The sequence below is a fragment of the Oncorhynchus masou genome, chromosome 30, assembly GCF_036934945.1.
Source record: "Oncorhynchus masou masou isolate Uvic2021 chromosome 30, UVic_Omas_1.1, whole genome shotgun sequence".
In the NCBI taxonomy this organism is placed as follows: Eukaryota; Metazoa; Chordata; class Actinopteri; order Salmoniformes; family Salmonidae; genus Oncorhynchus; species Oncorhynchus masou.
The window spans coordinates 6,504,316-6,531,531 of record NC_088241.1 but is presented as its reverse complement, the minus strand read 5'-3'; the positions used below and the strand labels follow the sequence as shown (position 1 = coordinate 6,531,531).

The window sequence follows — 27,216 nt, the reverse complement described above, 5'->3', positions numbered from 1 at the left end:
ATTTAAGATGGTTAGGAAGGCATTTTAAAAAAATATCCAGGCATCCTCTACTGACGGGATGAGATCAATATCCTTCCAGGATACCCCGGGCCAGGTCGATTAGAAAGGCCTGCTAGCTGAAGTGTTTCAGGGAGCGTTTTACAGTGATGAGTGGGGGTCGTTTGACTGCTGACCCATTACGGATGCAGGCAATGAGGCAGTGATCGCTGAGATCTTGGTTGAAGACAGCAGAGGTGTATTTAGAGGACAAGTTGGTTAGGATGATATCTATGAGGGTGCCCGTGTTTAAGGCTTTGGGGAGGTACCTGGTAGGTTCATTGATAATTTGTTTGATTGAGGGCATCAAGTTTAGATTGTAGGATGGCTGGGGTGTTAAGCATGTTCCAGTTTAGGTCGCCTAGCAGCACGAGCTCTGAAGATAGATGGGGGGCAATCAGTTCACATATGGTGTCCAGAGCACAACTGGGGGCAGAGGGTGGTCTATAGCAGACTGCAACGGTGAGAGACTTGTTTTTAGAGAGGTGGATTTTTAAAAGTAGAAGTTCAAATTGTTTGGGTACAGACCTGGATAGTAGGACAGAACTCTGCAGGCTATCTTTGCAGTAGATTGCAACACCACCCCCTTTGGCAGTTCTATCTTGTCTGAAAAGGTTGTAGTTTGGAATTAAAATTTCAGAATTTTTGGTAGTCTTCCTAAACCAGGATTCAGACACAGCTAGAACATCCGGGTTGGCAGAGTGTGCTAAAGCAGTGAATAGAACAAACTTAGGGAGGAGGCTTCTAATGTTTACATGCATGACTGGGGAATGTATGGCAGGACCAAATTGGAGAGATAGGTAGGAGCAAGTCCATGTAATGCTTTGTAAGTTAGCAGTAAACCTTGAAATCAGCCCTAAGCTTATCAGGAAGCCAGTGTAGAGAGACTAGGACTGGAGTAATATAATCACATTTTTTGGTTCTAGTCAAGATTCTAGCAGCCGTGTTTAGCAGTAGAGCAGTCTAATCTGGAATTGACAAAAGCATGGGTTAACTTTTCTGCATAATTTTTGGACAGAAAGTTTCTGATTTTTGCAATGATACGAAGATGGAAAAAAGCTGTCCTTGAAATAGTCTTGATATGTTCGTCAAAATAGAGATCAGGGTCCAGAGTAACGCCAAGGTCCTTCACAGTTTTATTTGAGACGACTTTACAACCATCAAGATGAATTGTTTCTTGGGACCTAGAACTAGCATCTCTGTTTTGTCTGAGTTTAAACAAAAAGATTTGCCGCCATCCACTTCCTTATGCCTGAAACACAGGCTTCCAAGGAGGACAATTTTGGGGCTTCACCGTGTTTCATCGAAATGGACAGCTGTGTATTGTCTGCAATGCAGTGAAAGTTAACATTGTGTTTCCGAATGACATCAATAAGAGGTAAAATATATAGCGAAAACAATAGTGGTCCTAAAACGGAACCTTGAGGAACACCGAAATGTACAGTTGATTTGTCAGAGGACAAACCATCCACAGAGACAAACTGATATCTTTCCGATAGATAAGATCTAAACCAGGCCAGAACTTGTCCGTGTAGACCAATTTAGGTTTCCGATCTCTCCAAAAGAATGTGGTGATCGATGGTGTCAAAAGCAGCACTAAGGTCTAGAAGCACGAGGACAGATGCAGAGCCTTGGTCTGACGCCATTAAAAAGTAATTTACCACCTTCATGAGTGCAGTGCTATGATGGGGTCTATAACCAGACAGAAGCATTTCATATATGTTGTTTGTCTTCAGGAAGACAGTGAGTTGCTGCACAACAGCTTTTTCCCAAATTTTGGAGAGGAATGGGAGATTCGATATAGGCCGATAGTTTTTTATTTTCTGTGTCAAGGTTTGGCTTTTTCAAGAGAGGCTTTATTACTGCCATTGTTAGTGAGTTTGATACACACCTGGTGGATAGGGAGCCGTTTATTATGTTAAACATAGGAGGGCCAAGCACAGGAAGCAACTCTTTCAGTAGTTTAGTTGGAATAGGGTCCAGTACGCAGCTTGAAGGTTTAGAGGCCATTACTATTTTCATGAATGTGTCACGAGATATAGGATTTTAAAAACTTGAGTGTCTCCCTTGATCCTAGGTCCTGGCAGTGTTGTGCAGACTCGGGACAACTGAGCTTTGGAGAAAGACGCATATTTAAAGAGGAGTCCGTAATTTGCTTTCTAATGATCACAATCTTTTCGTCAAAGAAGTTCATGAATTTATCACTGCTGAAGTAAAAGCCATCCTCTCTTGGGGAATGCTTGTTAATTAGCTTTGCGACAGTATAAAAAATAAATGTAGGATTTTTCTTATTCTCCTAATTAAGTTGGAAAAATAGGATGTTCGAGAAGTGTGAGGGCTCTTCGATGTTGCACTGTACAGTCTTTCCAAGCTAGTCGGAAGACTTCCAGTTTGGTGGAGCGCCATTCCGTTTCAATTTTTTGGAAGCTTGCTTCAAGGCTCCAGTATTTTCTGTATACCTGGGAGCTAGTTTCTTATGACAAATGTTTTTTGTTTTTAGTGGTGCAACTGCATCTAGTGTATTACACAAGGTTAAATTTAGTTCCTCGGGTGGTTAACCAATTTTTGTACTCCGACGTCCTTGGGTAGGTGGAGAAAGTCTGGAAGGGCATCTAGGAATCTTTGGGTTGTCTGAGAATTTATAGCACAGCTTTTGATGATCCTTGGTTGTGGTCTGAGCAGATTATTTGTTGCGATTGCAAACGTAATAAATTGGTGGTCCAAAAGTCCAGGATTATAAGGAAAAACATTAAGATCCACAATATTTATTCCATGGGACAAAACTAGGTCCTGAGTATGACTCTGGCAGTGTGTAGGTCCAGAGACATGTTGGACAAAACCCACTGAGTCGATGATGGCTCCGAAATACTTTTTGAGTGGGTCTGTGGACTTTTCCATGTCAACGTTAAAGTCACCAAAAATGTGAATAATAACTGCCATGACTACAAGGTCCGATAGGAATTGAGGGAACTCAGTGAGAAACGCTGTATACGGCCCAGGAGGCCTGTAAACAGTAGCTACAAAAAGTGATTGAGTAGGCTGCATAGATTTCATGAGTAGAAACTCAAAAGACAAAAACGCAGTCATTTTTTCTTTAGTAAATTGAAATTTGATATTGTAAATGTTAGCAACACAATGCGGTTGGATTAACAAGAAGTTAGCTTTTAAATGATGTATGTTCATGAATGTTTAATATTACAATTTTGTCATTTGAATTCGGCACACTCCAGCTTCACCGGATGTTGTCGATTTTGACTCCGATAGCGTGATCCTTGCGCTAAGAGGTTTTAAAGGTCTCCTTTCCAAGTATAAAAGGATAAACATTCAACATTATGGGCCGGAAAAGGTTGAATACATTGCCCACACTGTCAATCAGCATGACTTCTGCTGCGTTCAAAACAACTGGAAACTCGGAACTGGGAAATCTTAGACTTCATTGAGTTCAAGACAACTGGGAACACAGAAAAAAACTAGTTCAGACTGAGAAAATACGTTTTGAACAGTTATTTGGAAAGGCACACACCTGTCTATATAATATACCAGCATTGACGGTCCCCAAGAACACAGTGGTCTCCATCATTCAAAAATGGAAGAAGTTTGGAACCACCAAGACTCTTCCTAGAGCTGGCCGCACTCCACCAATCAGGCCTTTATACTTATACAGCCCGCTTGGAGTTTACCAAAAGGCACCTAAAGACTCGCAGACCATGAGAAACAAGATTCTCTAGTCTGTTGAAACCAAGATTTAACTTTTTGGCCTGAATGCCAAGTGTCACGTCTGGAGGAAACCTGGCATCATCCCTACGGTGAAACATGATGGAGCAAGAAGCATCATGCTGTAGGGATGTTTTTCAGCAGCAGAGACTGGGAGCCTAGTCAGGATCAAGGAAAAGATTAATGGCGCAAAGTACAGAGAGATCCTTGATGAAAACCTGTTCCAGAGCGCTCAGGACGAGAGGTCGACCGATTAATCGGAATGTCCGATTAATTAGGGCCGATTTCAAGTTTTCATAACTTATTTAATATTTATTTAACTAGGCAAGTCTAGGCAAGTCACAAGAACACATTCTTATTTTCAATGACGGCCTAGGAACAGTGGGTTAACTGCCTTGTTAAGGGGCAGAACGACAGATTTTCACCTTGTCAGCTCGGGGGATCCAATCTTGCAACCTTACAGTTAACTAGTCCAACGCAATAACGACCCGTCTCTCTCTCATTGCACTCCACAAGGAGACGCGAACGCGAATGCATTAAGCCAATGTAAGTTGCTAGCCAGGAGGAAAGCATGGCCAGCCGTAGAAAAATGTTTATTGAAATGTTCGATTATCATGGATTTATCGGTGGTGACCATGTTACCTAGCCTCAGTGCAGTGGGCATCTGGGAGAAGGTGCTCTTGTTCTCCATGGACTTTACAGTGTAGCCTTTGATTTCCTGACTGACTGCGTGTATTGGTTCCTGACTTCCCTGAACAGTTGCATGTCGCGGGGGCTATTTGATGCTATTGCAGTCCGCCACAGGATGCTTTTGTGCTGGTCAAGGGCAGTCATGTCTGGAGTGAACCAAAGGCTATATCTGTTCTAAGTTCAATTTTTTTTAAAGTGGCATGCTTATTTAAGATGGTGAGGAAATTACTTTTAAAGAATGACCAGCCATCCTCGACTGATGGGATGAGGTCAAAATCCTTTCAGGATACTCGTGCCAGGTCGATTAGAAAGGCCTGCTCACAGAAGTGATTTAGGGAGCCTTTGACAGTGATGAGGGGTGGTCATTTGACCGTGGACCCATAGCGGATGCAGGCAATGAGGCAGTGATTGCTGAGATCCTGGTTGAAAACAGCAGAGGTGTATTTGCAGGGCAAGTTGGTCAGGATAATATCTATGACGGGTGCCAATATTTACAGATTTAGGGTTGTACCTGGTGGGTTCCTTTATGATTTGTGTGAGATTGAGGGCATCTAGCTTAGATTGTAGGACTGCTGGGGTGTTAAGCATATCCCAGTTTAGGTCACCTAACAGAACGAACTTTGAAGATAGATGAGGGGCAATCAATTCCCATATGGTGTCCAGGGCACAGCTGGGAGCTGAGGGGGGTCTATAACAGGCGGCAACAGTGAGAGACTTATTTCTGGAGAGATTCATTTTTAAAATTAGAAGCTCAAACTGTTTGGGCATAGACCTGGAAAGTATGACAGAACTTTGCAAGCTATCTCTGCAGTAGATTGCAACTCCTCCCCCTTTGGCAGTTCTATCTTGACGGAAAATGTTGTAATTGGGTATGGAAATCTCCAAATTTTTGGTGGCCTTCCTAAGCCAGGATTCAGACACGGCAAGGACATCAGGGTTGGCTGAGTGTGCTAAAGCAGTGAGTAAAAAAGGAGGAGGCTTCTGATGTTAACATGCATGTATCCAAGGCTTTTTCGATTACAGAAGTCAACAAATGAGAGTGCCTGGGGACATGCAGGGCCTGCATTAACCTCTACATCACCTGAGGAACAGAGGAGGAGTAGGATGAGGGTATGGCTTAAGGCTATCAAAACTGGTTGTCTAGTGCGTTGGGGACAGAGAATAAAAGGAGCAGATTTCTGGGCATGGTAGAATAGATTCAGGTCATAATATGCAGACAGGGGTATGGTATGGTGCGGGTACAGTGGAGGTAAGCCCAGGCACTGAGTGATGATAAGGTTGCATCTCTGGACGTGCTGGTTATACTGGGTGAGGTAATGTGTTGGGGGTGGAACAAAGGAGGAATCTGAGGCATGTAGAGTGGGACTAGGGGCTCCACTGTAAACTAAAACAAAGATAACTATCCTAAACAACCGTATACAAGGCATATTTGCATTTGAGAGACATAAAGCGAGGCATAGAGCAATCACAGGTGTTGATTGGGAGAGCTAGCTAAGACAACAACGGGTAAGACAACAACAGCTAATCAGCTAAGACAACAACAACAGGAAATATGGCGATGAATGGGCAGAGAGGGTCTAGGGCCGACAGATAGTTTATTTAGATTTTTTTATGGAGTACCGTGATAAATCACCAGTCCAGGAGGCATCAGCTATGTAGCCAAGTGATCATAGAGTCCAGTGAACAGCAATAGATGGAACAGGGAAGCTGCGGGATAGTCGTTACTACACTAGCATGCGGGAGACACAGCGTTTAAAGTTAGCAGGCCGGCGTCAGTAGAAGCGTCTGCTCCGACGTCCGGCCATGGCCGGTTGAGGCCACAGACGACGGAATTACGTCTGCGGACCAGTCGTGGTGGTACGGCGGGGCGCCGTGTCGACAAAGGGTCCAGGCCATATGGCGAGAGAGGTATTGTAGTTGTAGTAATTTTGTTTGCTAGCCGGGAGATGCGCCTGGCTCGCGGCTAACTGGTGCTAGCTTCAGGGCAGGGGCGTTAGCCACTATAGCCATTCGGTAGCAGCTAGTTAGCAGCGATGATCCGCTTCAAAGGTCCAGAGCTTACGGCAAGTATCCGGTGGAGTAGTGGCTTCTAGCCGTGTCCGGGAGGCATCGGCTGGGTAACCGGGTGATCACAGAGTAGTCCGGGAGGTGGGCCTGGCTCAGGGCTAGCTTCGGGGCTGGGTCACTCGGTGGCAGCTAGCTAGCTGTGATGATCAGAAGTAATGGTCCAGGGTTTACTGCAGGAATCAGGTGTTGTAGTTGAGAAAAACAGTCAGAGGCTGGTAGGTATTATCCAGGCTCATAAAAACAGTTGGTGCCTGAGCAGAAAGTAAAGGCCGCTAGCAGTCGCTAACAATGACTAAATAGCTAGTAGCTAATTAGCTGGTTAGCTTCTGATGACTAGCTTCTTATGATGGTTCTGGCTATAAGGTCTAAAAAAAATAGCGGATCCGTGTCACATTGAGTGAGCAGGGTTACCGGAAGGTATATTTAATTTAAAAATAGAAAAGAGACTTAAAATAAATTGAATTATATACAAACAAAAAATACAAAAAATACAAAAAGTAAGGGAGAGGACGACAAACCACGTCTGCACTGCTATGCCATCTTGGAGTGCTGTGCTCGTTGAATGTCCTTCCCTATATGCGCGCTGAATGTCTGTCAATTTGATTACTGTAAAATAGCATTGTATCTGGTCAACAACAACAAAAAATCCAAAAAGTTTACTAACTTGGCAACAGGCTGATTGTTCGGCTATTTGAGCCAGTAAATGGGGCTTTACTATTCTTAAGTAGCGGAATGACTTTTGCACCTCCAGGCCTGAGGACACACACTTTCTAGTAGGCTTAAATTGAAGATATGACACTTTGTGACAACTGCTGCTCTATAGATACATTTGATTGTTCATTTTTCTCATCTCATCTGCACGTTTCTGTTGTCTTTAATCTTGTTTCCGCCACTCTGTCAATCTACTTAGTTTGTTGATATCTTTCTGGGCCAAGTCAAACAGAGACGTTTTTTTAACATGACTTTTAGACTCTTTAGTCAAACTCCCCACTAAAACAAACAGTCAGCTACAGTAACTGGAAGGCTGAGAGGCTGTGATATACAGAGTGAGGTTTTCAGGTCTTACACAGCAGGTTCATTCACCATAGTCTCTCCTGTCCAATCACAGTCATGGACTGGGTCTATTCAACACTCTGGTGAGCCTACTGTTGTTGTTTCTATTTGTTTCTATTGCTGTTTCTGGCTAATTTTCCATGTCTCCCCTGCTTGGATTCAAGCTGTCGTAATAAGAGCGTCTGCTAAATGACTTAAATGTAAATGTAAATTACTAAACAGGTATTCAGTTACAGTGATTTATACCCATATTAAGTATGAATTATAAGATCATGACTAATCACTTTTTGTATGGTATGTCTCAACATGATTATTTTATGATCAGACACACTTAGTCTCAAATCTCCCCTTCCCCATATACTGTGTGTCCAGGCTGCTGGGTGTGTCTGTGTGTGAGTTTTGGGTTCCAGTCTCTTCTGCAGTGATTGGCTGTGGGGAACCTGAACCGTTGCCGAATGGAAGGGTGACGTTCATATCTGGCTCTCAGAACCAGCACCTCTCAGTCATTCAGTACCAATGCAATGCGCAGTTCTACAGTCTTCCTGAAGGACATGACGGTGATACTAAAATCATCCTTATATTGTTTTATCTTATCTGTTTTTAACCTACAAAACCTTTTGTAAATTAAACAACTACAACTATTCACTGCCTAATGCATGTATTGTGTAATGACATCTCTGTCACGCATGTTTACCAGGAAACTTCACATGCTCATCAGACGGAAAATGGAAAGACCGCCTGAACAGCTCACTGATTCCTCAATGTATCCCAGGTAACTCACAGTTTCCCCCTTGAGTGTGTGTTTGTGTGTGTACTGTGTATTGTATGTTTTCTCTCCCTGTGTGTATCTACAGTCAGTCTGTCTCTGGATGACCAGTAGGGGTCTCTGTCTGTCCATAGTGTGTGGTTGTCCTACAGTGAAACTTTCAGGATTTGGAAGGATTTTGGGGGGAAATGCAGCTCCAGCTGGATCCTTCCCCTGGCAGGTGTTGTTGACAGGTAATGGTAGAGGAGGAGGGATAGTGGTCGGCGACCGCTGGATCATGACTGCAGCACATGTCCTGGATCTATATCCCAGGGAATTTCCTAGGGTGAGTTGTGTGTGTTAATGAATAGAAACATGGGTTGGTTACCTTTCTGACTTGACTCATCTGTCTCTGTGCTAGATATGTGATATGATACAATGGACAAATGGACAAATGGACTGTCTGACTGCTGATTAAGTGTACATCTTAAGTGTGACTAATTTACCCTGTTCAAAGGTATATGTTGGACACAACGATGTGGAAAAGCTCATCCAGTCTCCACCTCTTGAGGTCGCCTCTCTCCATATTCACCCTGAATACAACAATATAGGTGATGTAAACTACGACCATGACATCGCCCTGATCCATCTCAAACATCCAATCACATTCAATGCTCATATCATGCCACTGTGTCTGCCAGCAAAGGACGCTAAATATCCGACTGGGCGGAATGGGTAAGCGTAGGTTTTATGTCTAAAACAGTCAGCTGCAAATATCTGCATGTAATCTTTTACTCAATTTGTGCATATTTGCAGATTTTTGTATTGATTGTTAAAATTGTTGAGTCGCACAACAACTTATGTCTATTCCGTTCTTCTCTCTTTCTCTCTGCTTCAGCTTAATTTCAGGATTTGGCAACAAAGAGCTTGATATGGCTACCAATAACCTCATGTATGTTCCTCTACCTGTGGTGAACCAGACAATCTGTAGAAAATCTATTGAGAATGTGAAAAATGAAAGAAATCTCAGTCTAACAGACAACATGATCTGTGCTGGGAAATCTGAGGGAGGCAAAGACTCCTGTACGGGAGACAGTGGAGGAGCGTACATCCTGAAGGAGGGTGATTATTTCTGGGCAGCAGGGATCGTTAGCTGGGGGATTGACTGTGGAAAGCCTGGACAATATGGGGTTTACACCCGTGTGGCTAACTACGTAGACTGGATCAAGAAGACCATAGAGGAGGAAGAGCAAAAAACAAGTGAGAAACATTCTAAAATAGAACTATTATGGATGTGTTTGTGTGTTTTGTTGTTTTGTGCATGTGCATGTGCTTTGGCTGTATGCTTCTCTACAGTAATAATGGACCCAATGTGGAATCTGAACCACTGCTGAGAGAAGAAATGAAATTTTGTTCTTTTCCTGATCCACCAGTCTGTGGAAGACCCATGGTGTCCATAGAAATACACCAAAGGATTCTGGGAGGAGATGTAGCTCCAAAAGGAACATTTCCCTGGCAGATGCTTCTCAGTGTGGAAGGAGGCCGATCAGGAGGGATGGTCATCGGGGACAGGTGGATCCTGACTGCTGCTCATGGCCTGGTGCATCAACATAACAACCAAGTCATCAAGAAGAGTGAAGTTATGGTAGTGCAATAATGATTATGGCAGTGATTAGATAATGACTTGGGCCTGGAGTTTTATCTGATTAACTCTGGTCGAGAATTATAGGCTTATCATAGAAAAACTCCTGGCCCTACATCTGAGATGATGACAAAGATTGTGGAAGGAGTGGAGAGACAATAAACATGCTTATGGGTGCTCATAGTTGAAGAAACTACTATTTCCACCCAGTAGTTAAATGCAGTAACTGACTGAAATTCACACACATTATTATTCACTTCATAACAGGCATACGTTGGTGACAACAATGTGGAAAACCTCCTTCAGTCTCCACCTCTTGAAGTGGCCTCTCTCCATCCTCACCCTGGGTACAGTAACACAGACGGTTTATCCTTCAACCACGACATTGCCTTGATCAAGCTTCAACACCCACTCACATTCAGTAGTTCCATCATGCGAGTGTGTCTGCCTGCAAAGGATGCTGAATACTCCACTGGAAGAGTTGGGTAAGAGTTTGCTCTCCTGTGCAGTAAATGTTTGATATTTGACGGTATAGTTATTGGTCATTCTCTATTTCTGTTTCCATTGTATTTTTCTTCCTAAAACTACCTCAATGCAATGGAAACGGAAGCTATGATACTGCATTTGTCATTTATCTTTCTCTAGCCCTGTTTATACTTGGTTCTAACTTGCATCCTTTGTCCTGATCTTGTCCACATTCTGATTGTCCCCAAATTATTACACAGGTGTAGACAATCAAAAGACACATTGTGATCTGATTGTGATCAGATCATCCTGCCCACCTCCGGAGGTAGTCAGACATACATTGTGTTTGGAATTCTTACATTTGTAGACAGATCTGGACAGAGAAATCATTTAAATCATCATCATCATTATTCCGCCTTCTAAAATCATTGACAGACATTGACCGATTACGTCACAATGTGTCTTAGAATAAATTAATATTATTTTGGAAGAAAAGCTGTTTAATAATTTGAACAAATGAAGGGACCAGGAAATTTGGTCACAATGCAGACACAGTCGATGGATAACAGACACATTTTAATAGCATGTGTAGCACAGGAGTTTGACGACACCTTAATTGCCCACTAAGCTAAGGACCCTGGGACTAAACACCTCCCTCTGCAACTGGATCCAGGACTTTCTGATGGACCGCCCCCAGGTGGTAAGTGTACGTAACAACAAATCCGCAACACTGATCCTCAACACAGGGGCCCCTCAGGGATGCGTGCTCAGTCCCCTCCTGTGTTCCTGTGCTCCCAGGTCACTCATGACTGCATGGCCAGGCACGACTCCAACACCATCATGAAGTTTGCCGATGACACAGCAGGCCTGATCACCGAGAACAACGAGACAGCCTATAGGGAGTAGGTCAGAGACCTGGCCATGTGGTGCCAGGACAACAACCTCTCCCTCAACATGATCAAGACAAACAAGATGATTGTGGACTATAGGAAAATAATTGCCAAGCACGCCCCCATTCTCATCGACGGGGCTATAGTGGAGCAGGTTGAGAGCTTCAAGCTCCTTGGTGTCCATATCCCCAACAAATGAACATGATCCATGCATACCAAGACAGTCGTGAAGAGGGCACGACAAAACCTATTCCCCCTCAGGAGACTGAAAAGATTTGGCATGGGTCCTCAGATCCTCAAAAGGTTTTACAGCTGCACCATCGAGAGCATCCTGATGGGTTGCATCACTGCCTGGTATGGCAGCTGCTCAGCCTCCGACCGCAACCCACTATAGAGGGTAGTGCGTACAGCCCAGTACATCACTGGGGCCAAGCTTCCTGCCATTCACGACCTCTGTACCAGGCGGTGTCAGATGAAGGCCCTAAAAATTGTCAAAGCAGGCAGTACCGGAGCGCCAAGTGTAGGTCCAAGAGGCTTCTAAACAGCTTCTATCCCCAAGCCATAAGACTCCTGAACATCTAATCAATTGGCTACCCAGACTATTTGCATTGCCCCACCCCCTCTCTTACACTGCTGCTACTCTCTGTTATTATCTATGCATAGTCACTTGAATAACTCTACCTACACTACCGTTCAAAAGTTTGGGGTCACTTAGAAATATTCTTCTTTTTGAAAGAAAAGCACATTTTTTGTCCATTAAAATATAATTAAATTGATCAGAACACAGTGTAGACATTGTTAATGTTGTAAATGACTATTGTAACTGAAAATGGCAGATTTTTTTATGGAATATCTATATAGTCGTACAGCTGCCAATTATCAGCAACCATCACTCCTGTGTTCCAATGGCATGTTGTGTTAGCCTTTTAAAATGATAAACTTGGATATGCTAATTGATCATTAGAAAATATTTTCGCAATTATGTTAGCACAGCTGAAAACGGTTGTGCTGATTAAAAAAGCAACAAAACTGGCCTTCATTTGACTAGTTGAGTATCTGGAGCATCAGCAGTTGTGGATTTGATTAGATGCTCAAAATGACCAGAAACAAAGAACTTTCTTCTGAAACGCATCAGTCTATTCTTGTTTTGAGAAAGGAAGGATATTCCATGTGAGAAATTGCCAAGAAACTGAGGATCTCGTACAACGCTGTGTACTACTCCCTTCACAGAACAGCGCAAACTGGCACTAACCAGACTAGAAAGAGTAGTGGGAGGCACCGGTGCACAACTGAGCAAGAGGACAAGTACATTAGAGTGTCTAGTTTGAGAAACAGATGCCTCACAAGTCCTCAAATGGCAGCTTCATTAAATAGTACCCGTAAAACACCAGTTTCAACATCAACAGCGAAGAGGCAACTCCGGGATGCTGGCCTACTAGGCAGAGTTGCAAAGAAAAAGCCTTATCTCAGACTGGTCAATAAAATGAAAAGATTGAGTTGGGCAAAATAACACAAACACTGGACAGAGGGAACTCTGCCTAGAAGGCCAGTAATTCCAGAGTCACCTTTTCACTGTTGACATTGAGACTGGTGTTTTGCATTGTTGTTTAAGGGCTTGTAAGTAAGCATTTCACTGTAAGGTTTGTGTGCAGGGCATGTGACAAATAAAAATCGATTTGGATTTGATTTGAATTGAATTGGTGAGGATGGGCATGTGGTGATGGCTGGAGCGGAATCAGTGGAAACGTATGAACAACATCAAACACATGGTTTACATGTCTTTGATGCAATTCCATTCGCTACGTTCCAGCCATTATTATGAGCCGTCCTCCCCTCAGCAGCCCCTAGAAATGTGGGCACAATCTGAATGTAGACAAGATCAGGACAAAGGACCCATGTTAGCACCAGGTATAAACGGGGCTTCTCTCTCGGTCTCTCTCTCCCGCCCTCCCTCTCTCAGCTGGGTTTCAGGGTTTGGCCTCAAAGATGATGATGAAAAGCCCAGTAACCTCAGATATGTCCGGATTCCCCTGGTGGACCAGGTGAAGTGCAGAAGCTCTATTGACGAGGTGAGGAAGAAGAAGAGAGAAGCCCCTGATTTGACAGACGGCATGTTCTGTGCCGGGTTACCAGAGGGTGGAAAGGACACCTGTGCAGGGGATGGTGGAGGGCCGTATGTCCTGAAGTATGGGGGAGTTTTCTGGGCAGCAGGGATCGCCAGCTGGGGAATTGACTGTGGAGAACCAGGCCAATATGGGGTCTACACCCGTGTAGCTAACTATGTAGAATGGATCAAGAAGACTATGGAGGAGAATCGAAATTAGGGCTGTATAGATTATGCAAGAAATGTTTGAGTTTGTCGAGGATAGCAGCAAATATGCAATATTATAAACACAAGATATGTTTTTTTTTATTGTATTAAGGGTTTTCTGTAACTGGAGCATATTAAATACATGTTAAGTCTGTTTTTTATTATTACAATTGTTATTATCAACTATAGCTAATTTTAATACACTGAGTGTACAAAACATTAGCTCTTTCCATGACATGCAGTGCATTCGGAAAGGATTTAGACCCCTTGACTTTTCAAAATGTTATTACGTTACAGCCTTATTCTAAAATGTATCAAATATAATACAGTTGAAGTCGTGGGTTTACATACAGTACACCTTAGCCAAATACATTTAAACTCAGTTTTTCACAATTCCTGACATTTAATCCTAGTAAAAAATTCCTGTTTTAGGTCAGTTAGGATCACCACTTTATTTGAGGAATGTGAAATGTCAGAAAAATAGTAGAGCGAATTATTTATTACAGCTTTTATTTCTTTCAACACATTCCAAGTGGGCCAGAAGTTTACATACACTCAATTAGTATTTGGTAGCATTGCCTTTAAATTGATTAACTTGGGTCAAATGTTTTGGGTAGCCCTCCACAAGCTTCCCACAATAGGTTGGGTGAATTTTGGCCCATTCCTCCTGACAGAGCTGGTGTAACTGAGTCAGGTTTGTAGGCCTCCTTACTCTCACACACATTTTCAATTCTGCACACACATTTTCAATAGGAATGAGGTCAGGGCTTTGTGATGGCCACTCCAATAGCTTGATTTTGTTGTCCTTAAGCCATTTTCTACAACTTTGGAAGTATGCTTGGGGTCATTGTCCATTTGGAAGACCCATTTGCGACCAAGCTTTACTTTGACTGATGTCTTGAGATGTTGCTTCAATATATCCACATAATTTTCCCGCCTCATGATGGCATCTATTTTGTGAAGTGCATCAGATCCTCCTGCAGCAAATCACCCCCACAACATGATGCTGCCACCCCCGTGCTTCATGGTTGGGATGATGTTCTTTAGGTTGCAAGCTTCCCCCTTTTTCTTCCAAACATAACGATGGTCATTATGGCCAAACAGTTTTATTTTTGTTTCATCAGACCAGAGGACATTTGTTCATAAAGTACGATCTTTGTCCCCATGTGCAGTTGCAAACCGCAGCCTGGCTTTTTTTATGGCGGGTTTGGAGCAGTGGCTTCTTCCTTGCTGAGCGGCCTTTCAGGTTATGTTGATATAGGACTCATTTTATTGTGGATACTTTTGTACCTGTTTCCTCCAGCATCTTCATAAGGGCCTTTGCTGTTGTTCTGGGATTGATTTGCACTTTCCGCACCAAAGTACGTTCATCTCTAGGAGACAGAACGCGTCTCCTTCCTGAGCGGTATGATGGCTGCATGGTCCCATGGTGTTTATACTTGCATACTATTGCTTGTACAGATGAACGTGGTACCTTCAGGTGTTTGGAAATTGCTCCCAAGGATGAACCAGACTTGTGGAGGTCTACAATCTTTTTTCTGAGGTGTTGACTGATTTATTTTGATTTTCCCATGATGTCAAGCAGAGGCACTGAGTTTGAAGGTCGGCCTTGAAATACATTCACAGGTACATCTCCAATTGACTAAAATTATGTCAATTAGCCTATCAGAAGCTTCTAAAGCCATGACATCATTTTCTGGAATTTTCCAAGCTGTTTAAAGGCACAGTCAACTTAGTATACAGTGCCTTGCGAAAGTATTCGGCCCCCTTGAACTTTGCGACCTTTTGCCACATTCCAGGCTTCAAACATAAAGATATAAAACTGTATTTTTTTGTAAAGAATCAACAACAAGTGGGACACAATCATGAAGTGGAACGACATTTATTGGATATTTCAAACTTTTTTAACAAATCAAAAACTGAAAAATTGGGCTTATCTGGTTTATATTTCTAATAAGTTTGGTTTTTAATCAAATTAAACAAAAAACAATCTGATTTTTAAACCAACAAGAAGATTTCTAAATAGGATTGGGTAATAAGCATTATATCATTGATGGCTATTCTCATTCCATGGCAGTGTGCACATGTAAGCCTAAATCTTCATTCAGTACCACTGCAATGATCAGTAATACACTCTTCCTGAAAAGGCTAACAGTGAGACTTTCATTAAAGTTCAGGAAATGGTGCAGGAAAGTAGTGAATTCTAAGCAAACTATTGCTACTGTCTTGTAAACTACCAATACTGTGTGGAAGAATGTGAATAGGAGGGTCGTTCCACCAACTAGGTTCCTTTTGAGTGCTGTAACTTTAAGAAAAGAGTCAAACTAATTTGAACATTCTGTCATATTCCTTAAGAGTCGATTGACGCATTCCATCAAAATCTGTCTGTTTCAACTAGAGATATCAGTTTATTTCTATGGGCTGCGTCTCAATCCACCACATCTGCTTAGGACAAACGCCTTCCATATGTGAGCTGGAAAGTGTCAGAGCTACTGCGCTGTTTGTCAGACAAGGAGACCAAAAATGTGTCTTCCCCATAAACATCTGGAGCATCCGAACGGTTTGGCTTACATTCTCATGAACACGGTGTTGGTCTCCGCTTTGTCTATGAGCCCCACAAGCCCCACGGGACTCGTCTGAAGTCGGTACTGCCAATGTGCCAACTTCCGTCTGTAGCGTCCAAACTGTTTGGGCTACAAACTATTATGGCCCAACTATAGAAATAGGAGAGTCTCAGGAACACGATGAGGTTCTCTGTTTTTCTCCCTCACAAGTGTCACGGGTCTCGTCTGAAGGTAACCCAGTACCAGTTTTAAAAATGAATGGAAGTAGTTTTGTGCCAACAAAAAAGGGGTTAAATATGTGTAAAAAAAGACATAGTATTGCTATTTTAAACTGGTTACAAACATAATTAGAATAGTAAAAATACATGTTTTGTCATACCCGTGGTATATGGTCTCTTATGCCACAGCTTTCAGCCAATCAGCATTATATATATGTCCTGTACCCCCTTGGACCTTATTGGTTAAATATAACACAGTTGAAAGAAACCCTCCTCTTCTCCTCTCCTAGTGTGCGGTCATCAAGCGGTGTCCCTGGAAAGTTAGCAGAGGGTTCTGGGTGGGGATGTTGCTCCTAACGCAGACTTGGTATTCCCTGGTATTCTCAGTTCAGAGTCAAAGAGAGAGTAATGAGCGGCCGCAGTGATCAGAGACCCATGTGTCATGACTGCAGCTGGCCACCTCTGAACTGACCAAGGAAGACATTAAGGTAACACTCATACTATGACAATAGTCCAGTCATTGTGAAATGTACCCCAGGGTTAACCTGCTGGGTCATTCCTACACTGCTGCGCAATTTGGAGCTCAAAACTTTTGGAAATGTTAAATATTTTAGTTTTTTTTGTATTCTATGTTTGACTTTCAGAAAAACATATTGATCAAGCTCAGGGACATACAACATTTTGGGGTGCATTTTCTAATTTGTTAGGAGCACAATCCTAACAAGGTGGAACCTAACAGGAGAGAAATGTTGCGCTAATATGAGCCATAGCTCTGTGAGTGAGAAAGATTGAGCTGGCATAATGGTGGACACTTGAACTCGATTTTAACTTCCCTATCAAACATATTAACATTTTGATCATTATATTTTCTTCTCTATAATTTAGTCAGGGTGGACATTTAAGTGGAACATACAGACTAACAAGAAACATGGATAATAGATACAACTGAGTGTTTATTTTATTTTTTAGCTTTGCACCATTGTTTTCTTACCAAAGAAATTGACACTTCCTGAATGTGGTGTCATTGTAGCAAGGGGATGTTTTCTTAAATGGATAATTACAACAAACAGGGTGGAAAGTGATATCAGGGACACGGGAAATCTTAAATTAAATAACCATGAAAAAAACCCTGTAAGAGACTAACTAGGACTAAAATGAAGAGGTATTATTTGATGGCTTATATTTCTTGTGGAAGTTGATAAATAACACCGGGGGCAAAAACGCACATCCACTGACAAAGTGTTTAAAAGCATAACATTTACTTTCAGGATCCATATTTTGTTGTTAAGGACACCTGATCTTATATTTAAAGCCTTTTGGAATCCACATTTTACACTAAATAACTTGTTATTCCTGGGGACAGAAAGGCACCGCACAATATGAATGACCCTGCTAGTTTCATAATGATTCAAATGTCCTAAATTATTGATCAATGTTAGCATAATATTATCCATGAATGCTAGCAACCCTCAGGAGAAATTGACAAGAATGTGATCAAAGGAAGAAAGTTAAACTAACGATGTGCGCTGAGTCGGGAAGCAAGTTCAGGGAGTGAGTGTTAAGAAAATAACACAACATAATAGAAAAATAAGAAACACGAACAGCGCTCAGAAGTTACACAGGAACAGAAACACCTGGGGAAGGAACCAAAGGAAGTGACATATACAGGGAAGGTAATCAGGGAGGTGATGGAATCCAGGTGAGTCTGATGACGCGCAGGTGCGTGTAATGATGGTGACAGGTGTGCTCCATAACGAGCAGCCTGGAGACCTAGAGGCTGGAGAGGAGTACATGTGACATAAATATAATAATAATAATAATAATATATCCCATTTAGCAGACGCTTTTGTCCAAAGCGACTTACAAGTCGGCTGGGGCCACTACTTTTACATATGGGTGGCCCTAGCGGGAATCGAACCCACGACGCTTGGCGTTGCAAGCGCCATGCTCTACCGACTGAGCCACACAGGACCCGAATGGAAAGATGAAAAAATACATTTCTGGGTATTACTGACAGTGGCTGAAAAAAAATATAATAAATGTAGAAAAGCCCGGGCCTATAATCATAACATTGTAAAGACCTCAACTCAGCAGGTTCAATCCTAAAGAAGCCTCGAAACTTGGGTCTCCAAATTTCCTCTACATAAATTGAGGGCACACAAATGGTGTCATGTTTTTATCAACATGTAGGCTGATCTGTTTTGTGTTTAGCTTACCCACCCCTTCAAACAACCTGGGGTATTGCTGTTTAATCTGAGTTTTTACCTCTGTCACTGCTGCTACGTCAACACCCACTTTTAGCACACCCAATTAAATGGCAGTCTCTTTTCCTAGCAACGGTACTCCGCGTCCACATATCACAGTACAACTCCGCCTATGTGCTGTGCTTGCCGGTCTTTCTTTGGAATGTGAAAAGCACTTTTACTGGTAATGGCTCACTGGATGAGAATGAATAAAGCTTTTTATCAGTGATGAACGGCACCTTCTTTCCTTGGCTTTAAACATTTCCCATGTGCTCTCATCTACTATATTACTAGCAGCCCCAGAGACAATTAACATGAATAAACTGACCCCTCCCACTGAGAACGTGATCCTGAGTTACAGTTCTCATTTACCACAAATGCATAGTCTCTGTTTTGTTCCTCTGAATTAACATATTTCAGAGTCTGTTTTGAGTAGCCTTTGGTCTTGCACATGTTAGCTAAATGGTTCTTCCCATTACATGTCTTGCAGGTCTGCCCACGTGCTGGACAAGCAGGGTCCTTTGCAAAATGATCTGCATGTCCACAACGATAGCACACCTTCTCTGATTGGTCTTTCCCTTCTGCATTCTGTCTCAACCCATTTTGGTGATATTTCCTCTCCTTTTTGAAAACATGATGCACGGCCTCATCTTTAGCATCTGTACTCACATGCATGGAGGCCAATTGGACTTCAATTCTTTCACATTGTGCGGCTAGTGTTAGATTTGCGTCAATTCGAATCTGGTATCAGGATAAATATGACAATGAGTCACAGATTGTATACTATGTATTTTTTATTAGCAAAGCAATAAGTGGTAAATGCAATTTTCGTATATACGGGCTCTCTGTCCCACCTCCCAGGGCAAACAGAGAACTGACAGGATGTATGTAAACAGTATTCTTTATACTGTGATAGACATAGTTCCAACCCGTCTGTTGGCCTATCACAGTAGAGGCTGGGTGTGGTTTAAACTTACTCAGCCTATTGCAGGCGCTCAGGCGGGTCCCGCCTCTTGGCGATTCTGTTGATAGATGTAACTGTTGCTGTGAAGAACATCCATGAGCTCATGCTCGATACCGTTATCTCGGACCGCTTGTTCTCGCAACACCCCACTCTGAATGTGCCCCCCCAACTCATTGAACAGTTCCTGTCTTCATGCTACTCTGTATTTTCCATCATGAGAAAGGCCCATGGCCCTGAAACTGTTAACAATGTTTCAAGTCAGCTATGTTGCATAACACCTACATACATCCACACAAGCCAACAGCAGATACGATTCAATCATATATATGGTAACGGGCTATAGTGCATAACACAGAATCCTCATACGAGCTCAAGTGACCCCGCTAATGTTGGTCCAGGGCCCTCCTCCAATAGATTTTGGCGCGCATATTCAGTACTACACCTGCTGTATGGCATCACTAATCTGATTGTCCTTATCTCCAGCAAAGTCACAGTCTTTAGCTGCTTGTCTAAGATGAGTAACAAATTGCTGAACTGTCTCACCAGTTTTCTGTGTCAGTTGATAAAATGTCTGTCTTGTGAACGCTGTGTTCACCTGTGGCACGAAGTATACGTTTAACGCAGCCACAGACCTGACGTAGTCCGTTGGTTCTCCGGTGTCTGCGAGTGTGGAGAAAATGTCCTGCACATCTGTCCCAGCACGACGTAGAAGCAAAGCTCTCCGCTGTTGTTTTGTAACCGCGTCAACGTCACCGGACGGTATTAATCCTTTACCCCCCGCGAACAGCTCAAACGCCATCAACCACCTGGTCCAGCATGGACCTAGCGTAGCAGGCTCACTGTAGTAGTCCAACTTTGGCACAGTGTTTTCCATCTCGACGACACTAACTCACTTTTCAGATTTAACTATCGTTTTCAGACGTTATCCTCGTCGCCATTGTTCAATATTATACTTACAACTGGTGCGAAGTTAAGATATTATACTGAGTTAAACCAACCAGACTCAGAGGTCAACTTCAACATGTCTTTACTCCATCACTGTCCCGGTAAACCCTCACATTCCTTTACTGACGAGGTGACGTCCTATCTCAGTATGTCACATCAATACACGACACTTACATCCTGATGACGTTGCAAGAGCATGACATACCGACCACCAACCACTGGTTTTGAGGTTCATTTCATTCAGCGGATGTTCGTTTCCTTCAGATTTCATCTCTCTCTCTCTCTCTCTCTCTCTCTCTAGGGTTTGGTGTAGGAGTTGTGACAATCTCCAGGAAGCTCCAATATGTCCAGCTTTCTGTGGTGGATCAGAAAACGTGGAGAGGTGCTGTTGCCCTGAACAATAGACTAATATGAGTTGTAGTAGCAATCAATCAATGTTCTCTCAACGTCTGTCTTTCCGTGTCATTAAACATGAAATCTCGATTTATTTTGCACACTTTCAAATGAATCTCACAATACATTAATAATATTTAATTGATGATGTCAACACACTGTAGACTTAGAAAAGAAACGCTGGACACATTTCTGAGGCTCTGATGCAACGAATGCTCTAAATACCAACGTTTCCACAGCTAAACTGCCTTCATCCGGGTCTCATCTAACATACTGGCTGTCATATCCAATAACAACTCGAAATACCAACGTTTCCACAGCTAAGCTGCCTTCATCAGGGTCTCATCTAACATACTGGCTGTCATATCCAATAACAACTCGAAATACCAACGTTTCCACAGCTAAGCTGCCTTCATCAGGGTCTCATCTAACATACTGGCTGTCATATCCAATAACAACTCGAAATACCAACGTTTCCACAGCTAAGCTGCCTTCATCAGGGTCTCATCTAACATACTGGCTGTCATATCCAATAACAACTCGAAATACCAACGTTTCCACAGCTAAGCTGCCTTCATCAGGGTCTCATCTAACATACTGGCTGTCATATCCAATAACAACTCGAAATACCAACGTTTCCACAGCTAAGCTGCCTTCATCAGGGTCTCATCTAACATACTGGCTGTCATATCCAATAACAACTCGAAATACCAACGTTTCCACAGCTAAGCTGCCTTCATCAGGGTCTCATCTAACATACTGGCTGTCATATCCCATAACAACTCGAAATACCAACGTTTCCACAGCTAAGCTGCCTTCATCAGGGTCTCATCTAGCATACATGTAGGCTGTCGTGTCCCATAACTACACGACCAGGGATGTAGTTTAAAAAAGGTAGATCATCTGAATGCTATAGTGGATAGTGTTGTGTACAGTGTGTTCTTCATGAAAAGGTCAACAGCGTAGCAGCACTACAGTACATCCCTGCATCATGTGACCTGAACTGACATACCCAGACCAGCATGGAGTTTGTCCCTATGTGTCAACACAAACTATTCAAACAGAATTTACGGGAAGAGCACTGAATACATAACACTTTCCTCCCATTCTCTCTCTCTCATTTTCGACATTAACGTAAAGGTTTTACCTTTAAGAACTGGTCAATTGTAGTCTTTTAACTCCACCAGCACCACTACTACCCTGTCTCTCGGGCCCTTTCACTCTCTCCCTCTTCCCCCCTTCTCATTCGTCTAGTTCAGCCAAGTCAAACAGAGCAGGTTTTAACATGACTTTTAGACTCGTAGTCTAGCATAATACCTCACCATAGGTCTCTATTGGGACACACAGACTGCAGGGAATTCAAGTCTAATACATGTGAGCAATAGCCACACAACAGTAAAACAATAACAGCAGAAACATTTGTGGCCAGGACCTTCAACATGGACTGGACCCATCCGTTCATCTGGTGAGTTTGTGTGGTTACACTGTACTTGAATTTTTATCATAGGTACACTTCAACTGTGAGAGACAGAATCTAAATCAAAAATCCATAAAATCACATTGTATGATTTTTAAGTAATTAATTTGCATTGTATTGCATGACATAAGTATTTGATACATCAGAAAAGCAGAACTTAATATTTGGTACAGAAACCTTTGTTTGCAATTACAGAGATCATACGTTTCCTGTAGTTCTTGACCAGGTTTGCACACACTGCAGCAGGGATTTTGGCCCACTCCTCCATACAGACCTTCTCCAGATCCTTCAGGTTTCGGGGCTGTCGCTGGACAATACGGACTTTCAGCTCCCTCCAAAGATTTTCTATTGGGTTCAGGTCTGGAGACTGGTTAGGCCACTCCAGGACCTTGAGATGCTTCTTACGGAGCCACTCCTTAGTTGCCCTGGCTGTGTGTTTCGGGTCATTGTCATGCTGGAAGACCCAGCCACGACCCATCTTCAATGCTCTTACTGAGGGAAGGAGGTTGTTGGCTAAGATCTCGTGATACATGGCCTCATCCATCCTCCCCTCAATACGGTGCAGTCGTCCTGTCCCCTTTGCAGAAAAGCATCCCCAAAGAATGATGTTTCCACCTCCATGCTTCACAGTTGGGGTGGTGTTCTTGGGGTTGTACTCATCCTTCTTCTTCCTCCAAACACGGCGAGTGGAGTTTAGACCAAAAAGCTATATTTTTATCTCATCAGACGACATGACTTTCTCCCATTCCTCCTCTGGATCATTCAGATGGTCATTGGCAAACTTCAGACAGGCCTGGACATGCGCTGGCTTGAGCAGGGGGACCTTGCGTGCGCTGCAGGATTTTCATCCATGACGGCGTAGTGTGTTACTAATGGTTTTCTTTGAGACTGTGGTCCCAGCTCTCTTCAGGTCATTGACCAGGTCCTGCCGTGTAGTTCTGGGCTGATCCCTCACCTTCCTCATGATCATTGATGCCCCACCAGGTGAGATCTTGCATGGAGCCCCAGACTGAGGATGATTGACCGTCATCTTGAACTTCTTCCATTTTCTAATAATTGCACCAACAGTTGTTGCCTTCTCACCAAGCTGCTTGCCTATTTTCCTGTAGCCCATCCCAGCCTTGTGCAGGTCTACAATTTTATCCCTGATGTCCTTACACCCTCTCTGGTCTTGGACATTGTGGAGAGGTTGGAGTCTGTTTGATTGAGTGTGTGGACAGGTGTCTTTTATACAGGTAACGTGTTCAAACAGGTGCAGTTAATACAGGTAATGAGGGGAGAACAGCTTCTTAAAGAAAAACTAACAGGTCTGTGAGAGCCGGAATTCTTACTGGTTGGTAGGTGATCAAATACTTATGTCATGCAATACAATGCAAAATAATTACTTAAAAATCATGCAATGTGATTTTCTGGATTTTTGTTTTAAATTCCGTCTCTCACAGTTGAAATGTACCTATGATAAAAATTACAGACCTCTACATGCTTTGTAAGTTGGAAAACCTGCCAAAATCGGCAGTGTATCAAATTACTTGTTCTCCCCACTGTAGGTGAATGTAAACAACTGCTTACGTGAGTGTGTAAAGTCAGTTGTCATAATCAGACCAGCTGCCGTGAAGGTGTATGCCGTTTATTCCATTACTAGTACATTGTGTCATGTGACTAGCATGTGTGAGAAAGAGTTCAAATGAAGTATAACCTATTTGTTTACATTACGCAGCACACCAGTGGTTTTAACCTTTATTGAGTCTTCATCTTGAAGGATGATAAGAACATATGATTCCTACAGCATCATTAGATGCTGCTTCCTGGTCACAGATCAGAAAATAGCTCTCCATCTGATCAGTCATCATACAGACGTTTCAAGGGGCTGTATTTACCTCGTTGTGACACACAGCTCCTCCTATACCTCCCATCTCAGCCCTCTCTCCCTGTGTTGGTCTGCTCCAGGCTGCTGTATGTGTCTGTGTGTGAGTGTTGGCGGTTGGCCCGGTCCCTGCCAGCCCTACATGGGGTGGTCCAGTCCCCCCAGTTCCCCCAGCCGTACCCTGCTGCCCTGTCACAACAGTGGGACCTCAGTGTACCCGAGGGCTACCAGCTCCAGCTCAGCTTCACTCACCTGGACATCAGGCCGTCAGCCGACTGCTACTACGACTCCCTCACGGTCAGTGGACTTCAAAAGAACACTTCGATACCTTATTATAAAATGTATTAGGGTGTATTAAATGTTTCTTTCACTCCGTCATTCCAGGTTTTATATGACAAGAAGGTCATTGCAAAGTTCTGTGGTCAGGAGAATTATTCTGATGGACATCACCCAGGCAACCGGCCACTTTTGTCACCAGGCAACAGGCTCACCCTGGTCCTTCAGACAGACGACACGAACCCTGAGCCATACCATCACCTCGGCTTCTCCGCCCATTATCAGGCCAAAGGTAGTGCAGCCCGTACCAACCTGACTGGAGATGCTCACAACAGTATTACATACATAATCCAAGGCAACACTGTTAAACCAGAAACACCAGGCAAATCTCATCTTCACCTTCAGTGAAGGTGATATCACGGTGTAATGCTAAGCTACACCCTTCACCTCTCTCCTTCCCTCCAACTCTCTTCTGCATCCCTCTCTCCTTCACCTCTCTCTCTATCCCTCTCTCCATCCCTCCACCTCTCTTCTTCATCCCTCTCTCCATCCCTCCACCTCTCTTCTCCATCCCTCGCTCCATCCCTCCACCTCTCTTCTCCATCCCTCTCTCTCTCCATCCCTCCACCTCTCTTCTCCATCCCTTTGCCATTCCTCCATCTCTCTTCTCTCCATCCCTCTCCCAGACATAGATGAGTGTTCAGCTCCAGACACTGAGGATGGTTCTCGTCCACTCTGCTCCCAGATCTGCCACAACACCCTGGGCTCCTACATGTGCTCCTGTCGCCATGGCTACGAGCTCCGCCCTGACCAGCGCACCTGTGTCTGTGAGTACACCTACACTCTATCTATCTATCTATCTGTGTGTGTGTGTGTGTGTGTGTGTGTGTGTGTGTGTGTGTGTGTGTGTGTGTGTGTGTGTGTGTGTGTGTGTGTGTGTGTGTGTGTGTGTGTGTGTGTGTGTGTGTGTGTGTGTGTGTGTGTGTGTGTGTGTACTGTAGTTCTATACATCTTGTGAGCATCTCTCTCTCCCTGGCCAGTGTCCTGTGGTAGGGGTATATTTGATGAACCGGGGGGGACACTGTCCAGCCCAGAGTACCCTGACCCATCACCCCACGGCCTGGCCTGTCAGTACGTCATCTCTGTGGAGCCTGGGTTCATCGTCAACCTCAACTTCACTGAGAGCTTCCACATAGAGCACATAGGCACCCAGAATGGACTCAGCTGCCTCTACCACTGGCTACAGGTAACACTGTACACTGCCCTGACCACTGGTTACAGGTAACACTGTACACTGCCCTGACCACTGGTTACAGGTAACACTGTACAATGCCCTGACCACTGGTTACAGGTAACACTGTACACTGCCCTGACCACTGGTTACAGGTAACACTGTACACTGCCCTGACCACTGGTTACAGGTAACACTGTACAATGCCCTGACCACTGGTTACAGGTAACACTGTACACTGCCCTGACCACTGGCTACAGGTAACACTGTACAATGCCCTGACCACTGGTTACAGGTAACACTGTACAATGCCCTGACCACTGGTTACAGGTAACACTGTACAATGCCCTGACCACTGGTTACAGGTAACACTGTACAATGCCCTGACCACTGGTTACAGGTAACACTGTACAATGCCCTGACCACTGGTTACAGGTAACACTGTACAATGCCCTGACCACTGGTTACAGGTAACACTGTACAATGCCCTGACCACTGGCTACAGGTAACACTGTACAATGCCCTGACCACTGGTTACAGGTAACACTGTACAATGCCCTGACCACTGGTTACAGGTAACACTGTACAATGCCCTGACCACTGGCTACAGGTAACACTGTACAATGCCCTGACCACTGGTTACAGGTAACACTATACAATGCCCTGACCACTGGTTACAGGTAACACTGTACAATGCCCGGACCACTGGTTACAGGTAACACTGTACACTGCCCTGACCACTGGTTACAGGTAACACTGTACAATGCCCTGACCACTGGTTACAGGTAACACTATACAATGCCCTGACCACTGGTTACAGGTAACACTATACAATGCCCTGACCACTGGTTACAGGTAACACTGTACAATGCCCGCACCACTGGTTACAGGTAACACTGTACACTGCCCTGACCACTGGTTACAGGTAACACTGTACAATGCCCTGACCACTGGTTACAGGTAACACTATACAATGCCCGGACCACTGGTTACAGGTAACACTGTACAATGCCCGGACCACTGGTTACAGGTAACACTGTACAATGCCCTGACCACTGGTTACAGGTAACACTATACAATGCCCGGACCACTGGTTACAGGTAACACTGTACAATGCCCTGACCACTGGCTACAGGTAACACTGTACACTGCCCTGACCACTGGTTACAGGTAACACTGTACAATGCCCTGACCACTGGCTACAGGTAACACTGTACAATGCCCTGACCACTGGTTACAGGTAACACTGTACAATGCCTGGACCACTGGTTACAGGTAACACTGTACAATGCCCTGACCACTGGTTACAGGTAACACTATACAATGCCCGGACCACTGGTTACAGGTAACACTGTACAATGCCCTGACCACTGGTTACAGGTAACACTATACAATGCCCGGACCACTGGTTACAGGTAACACTGTACA

The 27,216-nt window shown here is 43.7% G+C and overlaps 2 protein-coding genes across 2 annotated transcripts in view; both read left to right on the top strand.

Moving 5' to 3' along the window:
* The window catches only part of LOC135523017 (uncharacterized), a 34,948-nt gene extending 21,181 nt beyond the window's left edge, over positions 1 to 13,767 (top strand). Inside the window, exons 14-21 of the mRNA XM_064949745.1 lie at positions 7,933 to 8,117; positions 8,258 to 8,332; positions 8,461 to 8,651; positions 8,823 to 9,040; positions 9,204 to 9,565; positions 9,739 to 9,950; positions 10,215 to 10,432; positions 13,263 to 13,767. Of these exons, the coding sequence (XP_064805817.1) occupies positions 7,933 to 8,117; positions 8,258 to 8,332; positions 8,461 to 8,651; positions 8,823 to 9,040; positions 9,204 to 9,565; positions 9,739 to 9,950; positions 10,215 to 10,432; positions 13,263 to 13,626 (1,825 nt within the window). The 3' untranslated portion in view covers positions 13,627 to 13,767. The remainder of the gene's footprint in view (positions 1 to 7,932; positions 8,118 to 8,257; positions 8,333 to 8,460; positions 8,652 to 8,822; positions 9,041 to 9,203; positions 9,566 to 9,738; positions 9,951 to 10,214; positions 10,433 to 13,262) is intronic.
* Positions 13,768 to 22,084: 8,317 nt separating this feature from the next.
* The window catches only part of LOC135521899 (complement C1r subcomponent-like), a 10,605-nt gene continuing 5,473 nt past the window's right edge, over positions 22,085 to 27,216 (top strand). The window contains exons 1-5 of the mRNA XM_064947694.1: positions 22,085 to 22,405; positions 24,365 to 24,578; positions 24,666 to 24,849; positions 25,244 to 25,384; positions 25,598 to 25,803. Coding sequence (XP_064803766.1) covers positions 22,380 to 22,405; positions 24,365 to 24,578; positions 24,666 to 24,849; positions 25,244 to 25,384; positions 25,598 to 25,803 — 771 coding nt within the window. The 5' untranslated portion in view covers positions 22,085 to 22,379. The remainder of the gene's footprint in view (positions 22,406 to 24,364; positions 24,579 to 24,665; positions 24,850 to 25,243; positions 25,385 to 25,597; positions 25,804 to 27,216) is intronic.